This window comes from Gobio gobio (genome assembly GCF_949357685.1).
Source record: "Gobio gobio genome assembly, chromosome: 23".
Lineage (NCBI taxonomy): Eukaryota > Metazoa > Chordata > Actinopteri > Cypriniformes > Gobionidae > Gobio > Gobio gobio.
Window position 1 is genome coordinate 18,444,833 of NC_137119.1, and position 14,114 is coordinate 18,458,946.

Sequence of the window (14,114 nt, forward strand, 5' to 3'; positions counted from 1 at the left end):
GCACATACCAGCCCTCAGGGGACTGTTGAGGACCCAAACAGAAAATGGTCTCCCACTGGGAGAGTGAGTGAGTTCTGAGATGCTCACTGAAGTGCATTGAGGTGCACCAATATAGTGTGGCACCTGATCTGTGGTCAGCTTTTGTGCCTGTCTCCCCAGAGACGTCCTGCCCTCCTAGGACTAAATATCTGATCTGAGAACAGGCCGCATACATAGCCCTGGGGGACACCATGCAGTCTGCATACCTTGTTTAGTGAAATTACGCTGTTTTCCCCTCATATTCTCCCAGACTGAATTCAGTAGCCTTACCATGGTTCCCGAGGGCCCTACCTACTGTAAGAGTTAAATAAATTACTCTGGATACCCCTCTCCACATCTGCCACTAGCCCCAGTTTAGACTATTACTAATATATGAACATATTTTTAGATTTGACACACCAGAATGTGCAGGTGAATGCAGTTTACTGTAAGATTAAACTGCTTTCTTATAATAGCTTTCTTTCTAAAAATAGTTGTCTGTCTGTCCTGATTTTGAAACGGATAGTTTTGCTTGTTTAAAATGCGTTTTATAATAACCTCTAAATCAGTAGATTTAAGGGGCGATTTAACTGCACTTTTCGTTCCATTGACTTCCATTCAAACACATACGAATGCGACAAACCAGAAACGCAAGCATGTGCGTAAAGTTTTGCATTTTGCTGCGTTCCAAAGTTCAAGCTTAGTGAACTCTAAGCTGCGAATTCACATCATGTGACCAGTAGAAGATTGATATGTCACAGCGTGACCTCTTGGCTGAAATAAAAGAACAATATTTTTGCTGTTAAGTCGAGTAGATTGTACATTTTTTTTAATTGTAATATTACTATTTGTTATATGTTGAATTCATGTTTATAAAAAAAAAGTGTGACGTCATATCACGATTGTTGCAGTGTCCAAAGAAATTTCACATTTTCAAAGTCTAGTGTGACCTTGGCTTTTTAATTATTCATCACATATTTGGAGGAAAAACTTAAGCTTAATTTTCCTTTTTATATCTAGGGATGTCTTCACCTTTCCCACCTTTCTCCCAATTCAATGTTTCTCCCATCTATCCCATTAACCAAAATGACTTGCAGTATTGTAGGATACTCCATTGTTATAATGCCAGCTTTGCGAACTTGGAAAATTTTGGCTAATATACACTCTCTCTCCCTTTTAGCAAAAGGGTTTAATATGCAGTACGTTAATAATGTATTAGCATTTTTGACACATTTTTTCACCTGAAAAATTGGGGCACAGGAGAAAAAAGCCTCTCGATGCCTATATCTGTCTTCACATTGTTCCCTTTATTGTCTACTATTAATCGTTTTCTTGAAGCATTGACTGTAACAATTTCTGAGAAACTGGTCAGAAAGAAAAATCTTTGTTCTGTACCTGTTCTTTTTAAAAGAAAATTAGTGTTACTTTTTGCTTTAACATTTTTGGTGACTGTCTGTGTAGGCAGAGGGAGAAAATGAAGTGAATAATGAGCTGGCCAATCGGATATCTCTTTTTTATGCTGATGCCACGCCCATGCTGAAGACATTAAGTGATGGCACAACAAAATTTGTATCTGAGGTAACACATTTTTTTTAAATCAGTTCTCAGGGACATTTACATAAAAAAAATAACTTTTAAAGAATAACTTAATTCTTTGCCTTTGCCCAACAGAATAAAAACTTGCCCATTGAAAACACCACAGATGTATTGAGCACCATGGCGAGCGTGTGCAAAGTTATGTTGGAAACCCCGTAAGTCTGCCATTTTCTCATTTGTCTGATGACACCATAACTTTTGCAGTGAATTGAAAACCCATGTAGAATCCACTAGAAATTGGGAGGTAAATATAAAATAAAAAAAATCGTATTCTCTGGTTTTGTTTGGATTCAGAGAGTATCGCAGCCGCTTCAGCAGTGATGAAACCGTTTCCTTCTGTCTGCGTGTCATGGTGGGGGTCATCATCCTTTACGACTACGTGCATCCCGTCGGTGCATTCGCAAAGTCCTCCAAAATAGATGTGAGTGAAAACTGTTTTTTCCTCCCTCTAGGCACTAGCACTGACTCATCATGACTCATGAGGTTCAGTGCTGTCATTACTGTGCCATTCTAACCATGGCTGCTTTTATTTCCCCAAACAGATGAAAGGCTGCATTAAAGTGCTCAGAGATCAGCCACCAAACAGTGTGGAAGGTCTTCTAAATGCTCTCAGGTACTGTTCAACAAGCCACCATTCAGTGGCTTTTGTAAAATCTCACTAAAATCTCGCTAATCTCACTATATCACTCCTGTTAATAACAAGCAATTAAAATGTATTTAGCATTTTATATATATATTTTATATATATACAGTGGGGCAATAAAGTATTTAGTCAGCCACCAATTGTGCAAGTTCTCCCACTTAAAAAGACGAGAGAGGCCTGTAATTTTCATCATGTACACTACAACTATGAGAGACAGAATCAGAATGAGAAAAAAAAATCCAGAAAATCACATTTTCTGATTTTTAAAGAATTTATTTATTAATTTAATAATAATTTTTGTAATCACGGGAAATGACACGCTCAAAATGTGAATCATTGTTTGTCCGTCATTTTGCAAGCAACTGGTAATAAAGACTTTTTTTTTTTTCGTGAATCAAGAAGTATTTCATGTTAAACAAGTTGTTTTTGAAATGAGGAGTAAGCTAGTCTAACTAATCTTTATATCCTCGCAGCGCGTCGGTTATGCGTTGATGAGCTGTGAAATATTGCGGGCCAAATGAATTGTAATATTAATGTAATAATAAAAGTAGCCTAATCTTAATAATTGAACATGCCTTGTGTCCCTACTCCACTGTGAAGGGGTAAACGCCATCCACAGGCACGACATCAACGCGATTAACTGTTTTATCCAAATCCACATGAATGGCTTGTTCAATACTCAGTAGCTAACTGCAATGTCCGAGAGTCTCTCCTGTCTCATGGTGTTTCTCGTCGTGTGTTTTCAGTCAGCACAGCACAACGTGTGTTTCACAGTCTCTCAAGAATAACTTGAAGAGGTTGCTGTTTACTAGACTGTAGACTAGCTTGACTCTCTAAACAGTGAGTTTGTCTTGCTTTTATTCTGAACGGGCCTTTCATGTGAATTAAGATCTCGCTAAGGCCGTGCGCTGTCTGTGGAGGCCTGACTAACTGCTCCAACTTGTAGCAGAGCTGATGGCTCACATTGGGAAACTCCATGACTACATGGCTGTTATGTGAACAGCAGCCAGAAACTGCTAGCTTTGTCAGACTATAGTTTGAATTGATCCCCTTTTATGCATGACACTGACATTACAGAACCGAATAGCTCTTTCAGCATTATCCTGAACATTGAATAAGCATTCGTTTCATGTGTCATAGAATGGAAGTAAGGCTCTGGGAGCACGCGCAACCACCATGGGTCCTTCACATAAGAATCAGTTTTGTTACAAGCTGTTCATTCATTGCCAATAAAAAAGCAATTAATACACTGTTCCTTGCTGGTGGAAGATCTCACCTCCACCCAGAATGCAGAATCACTGACAACATTCAAAAGACATCTTAAAGGGTTAGTTCACCCAAAAATGAAAATTCTGTCATTAATTACTCACCCTCATGTCGTTCGACACCCGTAAGACCTCCGTTCATATTCGGAACACAAATGAAGATATTTTTGTTGAAAGCTGATGGCTGAGAAAGGCTTCAGATAGGCCTCCATTGGCATTCAGTACATTTAGTCTCCCAAGACCCATAAAAGGCACTTAAAACGTCGTTACAAAGTCCATCTCACCACAGTGACTCTACAATAATTTTACGATGCGACGACAATAGTTTTTGTGCGCCAAAAAAAATCTAAATAACACCTTTATCCAACTTGTTATTGTCTTCCGTGTATTCCACGACGCATGCGCGAGAATATGACTTAGCGCCAGCGTTCGGGAATCCATGAAATGCACACTTAAGCCCCATTTTGAGAACTACGTCGAGACCTAAAGCACGATCAATGTAGAATCCAACTGTTTAGACACGCGCGTCTTCCTCTGCTTGTAAACAAATCGCTTCTGGGTCATGTGTCGAATGCCGGATCTGCGTCATATTCTCGCGCATGCGTCGTGGAGGCACACACGGAAGACAATAATAAGTTGGATAAAGGTGTTATTTTGATTTTTTTTTGCGCACAAAAACTATTGTCGTCGCATCGTAAAATTATTGTAGAGTCACTGTGGTGAGATGGACTTTGTAACGACGTTTTAAGTGCCTTTTATGCGTCTTGGGAGTGTAAATGTACTGAATGCCAATGGAGGCCTATCTGAAGCCTTAATCAGCCATCAGCTTTCAACAAAAATATCTTCATTTGTGTTCCGAATATAAACGGAGGTCTTACCGGTGTCGAACGACATGAGGATGAGTAATTAATGACAGAATTTTTGGGTGAACTAACCCTTTAAAAATCCTCAGTTCCCTCCCTATTCTAGCTTATGCTACTCTAAGTAATGTCCAAAACTTAGTATCTCAGTCACCTCTTCATGACGGATCGCTTCCTTGTACTCCTCAGTTGTAATTCGCTTTGGATAAAAGCCTCTGCTAAATGAATACATTTAAATGTAAATGTACATGAAAATTCTTACATATAGCCCCTTTAAAATAAGTCCTAATTTATTTAAATGTATGTATTATGATAAATAGTACAGGTCATTGTGTCTCTCAGCATCATATGTTGGAAGACCCAGTGTCCATCACAGGTACAAAAACCATGAAGGCACTTTTTTTTTTTTTTTTTTTTGGTGGCTTAATGTGAGGAATATTCCACATAGTGTCATGAGATATGCACTTTCATGCATCCTGGCCCATGATTATGCTCTGCTGAACAATAATGCTTGTTTGGCAACAGAGCTGAAGATAGCTTGACACGTGGCAAAATACTGCAGTAAATATAATTAATACTTAATGTCTTCTGTGCAGGTACACAACAAAACATCTTAATGATGAGTCAACCACTAAGACCATTAAAAGCATGCTGCAGTAGCAACAAACTCTGGGACATACACCACTGGCCTCAAGCAAATGCTCAGGAGATGCACATACACTCTCTCTCCTGGACTAAAGCGATGCACAGAATGTTTTTCCTTTTCTTTCTTTTTTTTTATGAAACAGACAAAAAAAATCAGTTGAAAGCTTCTCTAATCTTTCCTTGTCTTTTTACAAAGCAGATGCTACTGGCGTTATGTGTGGTTTTCTGTGCCAAAATGGTTTTGCTGAAATCCCTTGTTTTTAATGTTCCTAAAAGACCGCCATGCTACTGATGGCAGCTATGGAAGCATTGTTAGATTATATTTGTGGTAAATGTTTTAATTTAGCTTGTTTCCCGATAAAGGGAGGGTGTGTTTTGACTTGAATATAAATATCTATATATTATCTATATGATCTAAATACACACAGTTATATAAAAAGAGAGAAATATATTATTTTTGTTTGAATTAATATTTAATGTTACATCTACTGCATGGCAAAATGATTACATTTCTTCTATTTAAAAGAAAACTAATGTTTCAAATTAATTTGTCTGTTTGATTTTGTGTAAAGGAACAGGTGTTTAAATTATGCTTTGAAATGGTACTTGGAGATTAAAAATGGAGATTAATTGATAGATCTTTTCAAGTTTTATATTTTTTATAGTCTTTTGTTTTTGTTTTTCCATAGGTGTTATAATTTTCTGTTTCGTTCTTTTTTTGATCTGAAAACTAGCTTTCAAAAACTGTGATAGATCGTAATCTGTGTCAGATGTGATGACATGATCTTAAGAGGAAAAATAAAATGCTTTCATTTTTATAATGACATGTTTACTTTTTTCAAATGCACTGTTGCTTAGGTACATGCAAATGATCAGCTCATATATGGTGTTATGCAAATGCTATGGCATTATGCGTGACAAAGTCATGTTTGAATTTTGGCACAAAGTCTGGTAAACATTGTAGCTTATTTACAAAATCGTCTGAAGCAACCAAAGTTTGTTGTTGTATTTTTGAATATATCCTGAAATATTGATAAACCTCTGGTTTAGGGGCAGGTGTATCTGAAATGGATTATGCCACAATAATTCCACAGAAAAAATATTAAGATTAAGAAAAAAAACGAAATGGCGAACAATGTGTCTGTGTGATCAAAATCACTTCACCCAATCAGATTGGAACTGATTTGTTAATTTGCAATGTATGTTTATCTAAAAAGTATGTTAATGTATTGCCATTGAAGATTTGCTCTGATCTGTCTTATCTGTTCTAATGGATTTATGTGGGAATGAAATTAGACGCTTTTAACATGCTTGCAATCAAGGATTTTCAGGCTGTGAGAAGGGTGTGGCCGTAGTAATTCTGCAGTAAGGGCATGCATGGAGGTCGGAGAGGATGGAGAAAGACACTGCAGGGCTCTCTGCATTCCGTCAGTTAAACTCTTGGGGTTGTGGAGTGTGAGAGAGAGAGAGTTAAGGGTGTGTCCTGTATCCATGCAGCAGTTCTGGATTGAGGGACAAAGAGTGCAGATGTTGAAAAAAGACTTCAGGAAAGCAGGTCGTGTAATGGGTGGGTCAGTAGCACCATTGGAATGCTTTAGAGAACAAATGATGCACATATAATTTTGGTTTGGTTGATGTGGGAAATTTGTGGGAATTAAATGTATCAGTAATATATGCGTGTGTGTATAAATAAATATACAGCTAAGGAAAAAATTAAGAGACCACTGCAAAATTAGCAGTTTCTCTGGATTTTTTTCTTTTTTTTAATTAACTCTATTTATTTATTTATTTATTTATTCCACAAACTACTGATAACATTTCTTCCCACTTTCAAATAAAAGTATTGTCATTTAGAGCATTTATGCACAGAAAATGACAGCTGGTCAAAATAGCAAAACAAAAAAAATGCTGTTTTCAGACCTCGAATAATGCAAATAGGTCTGAGGTCTCTTATTTTTTTTCCAGAGCTGTGTGTGTGTTCTTGTTTTTCAATTCCAGTGGGGACTTCAACCTGAACGCACACTGACTCGTGGGGACTCCTAAATTGAGGTCCCCATGAGGAAAAAAGCTTATAAATCATACAGAATTAGTTTTTTTTATTTAAATATGTAAATTTCAAGGTGGGGCTTCCATGGATCGGATTGTTTTTTCATCCCACAGATGCTCGATTGGATTGAGATCTGGGAAATTTGGAGGCCAAGTCAATAGCTCAAACTCGTTGTTGTGCTCCTCAACCCATTCCTGAACAATTTTTGCTGTGTGGCAGGGCACATTATCCTGCAGAAAGAGGGCACAGCCACCAGGGAGTACCGTTTCCATGCTCACTTGCCTACTGTTGGTGCTTTCAGCGGGGTATACACCCGAATATACACACAAATATCTAATCAGCCAATTACACGACAGTAAATCAATCCATTTAAGCATGTAGACATGGTTGACACGATCTGCTGAGAAAGGTGATTTAAGTGACTTTGAACATAGCATGATTGATGGTGCAAGACGGGCTGGTCTGAGTATTTAAAAAAAAACAATTTTCATGCACAACCATCTCTAGGGCTTATAGAGAATGATCCAAAAAAGAGAAATTATCCATTGAGCGGCAGTTCTGTGGGCGAGAATGCCTTGTTGATGCCAGAGGTCAGAGGAGAATGGACAGACTAGTTCGAGCTGATAGAAAGGCAATAATAACTCAAATAAGCACTTGTTACAACTGAGGTCTGCAGAAGAGTATCTCTTGAACGCACAACACGTCGACCCTTGAAGCAAATTAGCTAAAGCTAATGGGAGATTTGCATCATGGATGTGCAGCGACAAATCTGCAGCAACTGCATGATGCTAACATGTCAATGTGTACCAAAATTTCTGAGGAATGCTTCTACCACCTTATTGAATCTATGAAGAATTAACCTGTTAAACTGCAACCCCACTTTGGGGCTCACAGCTGAAAACGACCTACCTGAATTAAAACAATTATAGCTCCTGAGAACAGTGTGCTACAGGCACAATTAAGGTATCTTTGGAAAGAAGACACTTGGGACTCTACTAAAAAGCAATCAGAGTTGATAATTCTCAAACAGATAAAAAATTATAATAGTTGAAATGCCTCAAAAATTATTTGCACTACACAGAATGTTGTATTATTTCATGTAAAAATATATGAAAATAGACCTGGAGGAATCCAGTTCAGTTATGGATTGAAAGCCACACGACTTATCAGTTTATATTTCAAGTTTGAGGAAGATATAATGAAAAATGTGGTTCCTGCAAGCTTTTTTCCAAGACTATGTCTGTTCCATTTCTCCCTCCGCCTGCTTGAGGCACATCCCCAGAAATGACATCTCCCAACTAAAACAATTGCAGTTGCTAAACAATTTGCACTACATGCACAATTTAGACATCTTTAAAAAGAAGACACTTTACAGTTTATTACCCAAACATTAAAGTAGAAAAAAACTTAGAAAGACAAACAGTTATAGAAGTTGAAGTGTCTTGAAGATGATTTGTGCTACAATGAACACTTTATTATTTGATGTAAAAATATATGAAAATAAGCCTGGAGGAATCCAGTTAGTTAATGAATTGAAAGGCAAAAGTCTCATCAGTTTATATTTAAAATTTGACGAAGATATCATGAAAAATGGGGTTCCTGCATGCTTTTTTCTAAGAATATGTCCAGGTGCCAAGAAACCTACAGGAGACTTGATAACCTAATGTTATGAAGTGTACTGCAAGCTGTTTTAGCCATCATATATGATGCTTGAATGCTTTTTCAACTATAAAATAATAGGCAGAACCATAAGACTTTGTATTAGTGATTTATTTGTACAACAGAACTTATAAAAATATAATAAAAATGAAATATTAATAAAAAAGAGCTAAACTTCTTTGCAACTGAAAATACAACAAGTAATATAAGTATAATAACTATAAATATAACTAGTAATATAAATAACAATATAATATAAATATATAGCTATAAAAACACACACAATTTGCAAATGTAAAAAAAAAAAACATTTACTGGCCTTTTACTGGCGGATTCAGGTCTACAACAGCAAGTGCAGATCTTGAAGAATCTGAAAGCGTTCTTCTCTTTTCTGCTGGTTGGCTGGTGCTTGGATGCCATAGCTCATCTGAAGACTCAACCTGATGCCTGTAGAATGGCAAGGAAAGGAATGAGAATTAGCACTGCATGTCCTATTTCTGTATAGTTTGCCCATTCAATCAACAATCACACTGTCATCATTCACTCTAATTACAGGCCATCCCATGAACAATGAAACTGATGGGCAGTCGGTTAGACAGCATTCATATTGACGGCGGCCCATACATTCTCACACAGCCCAAGCATCAATCTAACGGCCGGCTATACAGTGAGCATTCATATTGACGGCGGCCCATACATTCGCACACAGTCCTACAATCAATATAATGGCCGGTGAAACAGTGAGCATTCAACAATCACACAGATGGTCGGCCGTCCAGAACTTTTCTTTTTTCGTCAATTTGTTTTTGTAGCACAGGGGAAAAAAATGCATTTTATATATTATATATATATATATTTTTTTTTTCTGTGTGTGCTAGAAAAAATGCTAAATATCAGTATATGTATAATCTATACTGGTATATTGTAATTTTTCTAGCACACAGGAAAAACATAAAATAAATACAGTCTCAATATATATATATATATATATATATATATATATATATATATATATATATATATATATATATATATATATATATATATATATATATATATATATATATATAAACAATTACATGTGTTATATATATATATATGTTTTATTTACACACACATGGGGAAAAATTATATATACTTTTTCCCCATGTGTGCTAGGAAAAATGCAAAATATCAGCATATGTATAATGCATACTGGTATATTGTAATTTTTCTAGCACACAGGAAAAACATAAAATAAATACAGTCTCAATATATATATATATATATATATATATATATATATATATATATATATATATATATATATATATATATATATATATATATATATAAACAATTACATGTGTTATATATATATATATATGTTTTATTTACACACACATGGGGAAAAATTATATACTTTTTCCCCATGTGTGCTAGGAAAAATGCAAAATATCAGCATATGTATAATGCATACTGGTATATTGCATTTTTTCTAGCACACAGGAAAAACATAAAATAAATACAGTCTCAATATATATATATATATATATATATATATATATATATATATATATATATATATATATATATATATATATATATATAAACAATTACATGTGTTATATATATATATATATGTTTTATTTACACACACATGGGGAAAAATTATATACTTTTTCCCCATGTGTGCTAGGAAAAATGCAAAATATCAGCATATGTATAATGCATACTGGTATATTGCATTTTTTCTAGCACACAGAAACAATAAAATACATACATTCTCACACACATTCTCAATATACATAAACAACTACACATAGCAACTCACCGGTATATTATTGGATCAGCTCCGTCAACAAGCATATCACCGTCATCGCTGTCTTCACTCTCCTCAATGTTTTCCACATCGCTGCTTCGAGTGAGCTCAAATAAAACATCCTCAGCACAATAAAAACTTATTTTGACGATCCATTGGATAATAAATTCCGTCCAGTTAGTAAGATTAGCAAACAGTTACTACAAAGAGACCTCTGTTTGTTTACTAGCGCGTTAGCTTTTAGCTGTCAGATGGGGGGTGTCAGGCTCGCAGCATCTCGTCGGAGATAGCGCCACATTGGCACATTCAGATGAATAAATATTCACGCCCATGTGACAAACATACACATGCAAGGTCTCGTTGGAATCGTGTGCTCATTGGCTACATTTTCTGTCAGTCATGACGATTCAATGCTTTTATTGGCTCCAGATAAACAGACATTATCATTGGATGAGCACGTCATGACATCAGATAAAACGATCGCTATGGTTGGATATTTTTGACTATATCGCGGCTATCTTTGCATGTTTTTGAGTGGGGTTAGTTGGATTTTGTTCGTAACATTCTAAGCTTTAAACCCATGCCACTTTATTCTACCGGGAGACTGTTTTTGGTGCATTATTTTATTGCATAACAGTCTAGTATGATACTTCGCTCCGCAGAAATGCAATGTAAACAAAGGATTAACCATCAATATTACACCGTTATTGTTTCGTTGGATTAAAATGCTCTATGGGATGTTATTCAGTGGACCCTCACCTTTCCATTCGTTCTGGAATTGTTTGCAATGGATGCGTGTGTGGCTCGTAATTAGGACACTAAAGGTATGTACTCTGTTTTTATTTATAAAATCGTTGATGTGTATTGCTTACATTGATGCAAAAATACAGCCGTTATAAGCTTTTCAATGAAAAACAGTGGTCTGTCCTCGATGCTTGAGGTTTAGACCTTTAGAATGATATATAGTTTGTCAAGATTAATGATGTTTTTTTACGTTAAATCTATTAACAAACATTACACTCGTGCTAAAAATAGCGCTTCAACCCGTGCACGCGCTCATGAAGCTTATCAGGTTAAGGAAAAATGGGGTCCAGCCCGGTACTAGCAAAGTAACTATAAAGTGGCCAGTAAGTGTATATTCAGTTACAGTCAATACAATTCATTAATATATCATGAATCTGTTTAATGTTAGATTGTTGTTAATGATTTGGTCATTTTTGCATTTCAGTGAAAATGACTGAAGAATTACTGATCTCAGCTTGAGCACTGGGTTGCCATCTTAACTCCTTGTAGTCATTGTATTTTGGTAGTCTACATATTGGTTTTTGTATTTGTTATTAGGAAGGATGAGGAAATAATTAACCACAATACACAAGGTAAGTGAGGTCAACACTAAGCAATTTAAATGAATAGAGATGAATAAATAAATCATTTAAATTACAAAGTTCCTGTTAAAAATTATTATTGTTGAATAGCTTTGCGAAAGTTTCTGGAGGAATGTACTACATTCCTTCTGGTGGCTGTTAATCCTGTAAACGGCTTCAAAATCGTTGTTATCAGTGGACTTCAGAACATCTTTTAATGTTTTGAGCTGTCTTCAAACAGGCCCATATATATGGACCTTTTTCTACATGTTTCACCTTACCCTAAGGTATGAACTTGTTACTATTTCTATCGTTTATTTTTTAAATGAATGGGCGACTGTTACATGCAAGGTTCAAAAACACGCTTTTAAAAGAATACCGGTAGTTTAAAGTTCATAATAACAGAACTTTTTTTTGTTGTTGTAAATTTTCAACTAAATATCCAAATAAATTGAATTACTAAACTAAATTAAATACATCAACTTAATTACTGATCTGCCCACATTGTCACTGTATGATAATTGAAATGAGCTAGATTTTTTTCTCCAGAGCGGCTGTACAGCCGAATCAAATTCTGTTGCATTATTTTCCTGTTTAACACTGTGAAGCTGCTTTGAAACAATCGCCATTTTAAAAAGCACTATATAAATAAAGTTGACTTGAGTTGACTTAATGAACTAATCCTGTAATATAATATATCATTGTATTGATAATAAATATAATGAATATAATACAACTTGGCAGCACTTTCACCTCAAGATAAAAAAAAAATATTTATTTTTTTAAATGTCATGGATTGGTGTAATCTTGTGTGGTAAGGGAATATGAAACTGTTACTATACGGTTTCTGAGAATTCACAAGCCAAGAAGAAGGACATGCTATCTCATGACACAAGAAATTGGTAAACCACAAAACTGTTACTTGCCAACTCTCACAACTTTTTGTATTTATTAAAAGACTTTGCAAAGAGGAAGGTCTTGTTCTTCTACAAGTCACGTTCACATGGGTAAATATAGGACAATAAAAAGTATTCCCATTCATAATTTTCAGATCTGTCTGATCTGGAGAGGGTCCAACTGATTGATTTTCAATCCTGTTTTTTATATATAAAAATGTTTGTACTGTATGAACATACAATACCAAATCAAGAAAAGTTGTGATGTTTTGTAAAATGCAATGAAATAAAGAATCTGATTTGTTAATTTTCTTTCGACTTTATTTAACTGACAAAAGCAAAGAAAATATGTCCAACAACTTAATGTATTTTGTAAATATAAACACATTTTGATTTTGATGGCTGCTACACACTCCAAAAGAAAAATTGGGACAGAGATTAAATAAAAGTGAAAAGACTAGAATATCCAAGTTAAATTGTTCTGAAACAGTCCACAGTATGGTAAATTGGTAATAGGTGAGGGTATCATGAGTGTAAAAGGAACTTTCAAAGCAAAGATAGGTCATGGCTCATCACTTATATCGTGCCAAATATCATGAGAGAATTGTCAACAATTCAAAAATCACATTTCTCAATGCAAGACTGCAAATAATGTCTTTCACCATCTACCATACATAATATTGTGAAAAGATTCAGGGAATCCAGAGAAATCTCAGTACACGTAGAGCAAGACAGGAAGCCTCCGTTGAATGTGTGACCTTTGTCCCCTCAGATGGAATTGCATGAGAAATCATCATACTACTCTTAAGTACAGCCACATGTGCTCAGGAGTACTTTGGAAAACCGTTGTCAGTCAACGCAGTCTGCCGCTGCATCAAGGAATCCCACTTGAATCTCTGTTGCGCAAGGAGAAATATATACATCAATTCTATGCATAGATGACGCAGAGCTCATCTCAGATGATCCAAACCACAGTGGAAATGTGTGCTGTGTTCAGATGAGTCCACGTTTCAGCTTGTTTTGGGGAAAAAACTAACATTGAGTTCTCAGTCCTAAAGATGAAAGGGCCCATCCAGACTCATCAGCGACAGGTGCAAAAGCAAACATCTGTCATGGTATGAGGGTGCAGCAGTGCAAACGGCATGGGTGATTCTTATGTGACATGGAGGCACATATTGGGATTGTACAGAGAAATATAATGGCAACAAGATGACATCTTTACTGGGAAGCAAGACAATACCAGGCCTCATGCTAAAACAGTGGTTTCTAGACACTCTACACCGTAGACCACAGACTGTTGAGCAGCTGTCTTGTATCAGG

The 14,114-nt window shown here is 35.8% G+C and overlaps 1 protein-coding gene across 4 annotated transcripts in view; it reads left to right on the top strand.

Annotated features, from left to right (window-relative positions):
- The window catches only part of fam49bb (family with sequence similarity 49 member Bb), a 155,704-nt gene extending 149,427 nt beyond the window's left edge, over nt 1-6,277 (top strand). For 3 of the 4 annotated variants that reach the window (XM_079806187.1, XM_079806185.1, XM_079806186.1), the window contains 5 exons: nt 1,480-1,596; nt 1,690-1,769; nt 1,909-2,035; nt 2,157-2,227; nt 4,979-5,846. In XM_079806187.1, coding sequence (XP_079662313.1) covers nt 1,480-1,596; nt 1,690-1,769; nt 1,909-2,035; nt 2,157-2,227; nt 4,979-5,042 — 459 coding nt within the window. In that variant the 3' untranslated portion in view covers nt 5,043-5,846. Of the gene's footprint in view, nt 1-1,479; nt 1,597-1,689; nt 1,770-1,908; nt 2,036-2,156; nt 2,228-4,978 lie in introns of all 4 variants that reach the window. The other variant, XM_079806184.1, reaches the window with a different exon arrangement.
- Nucleotides 6,278-14,114: the final 7,837 nt, after the last annotated feature.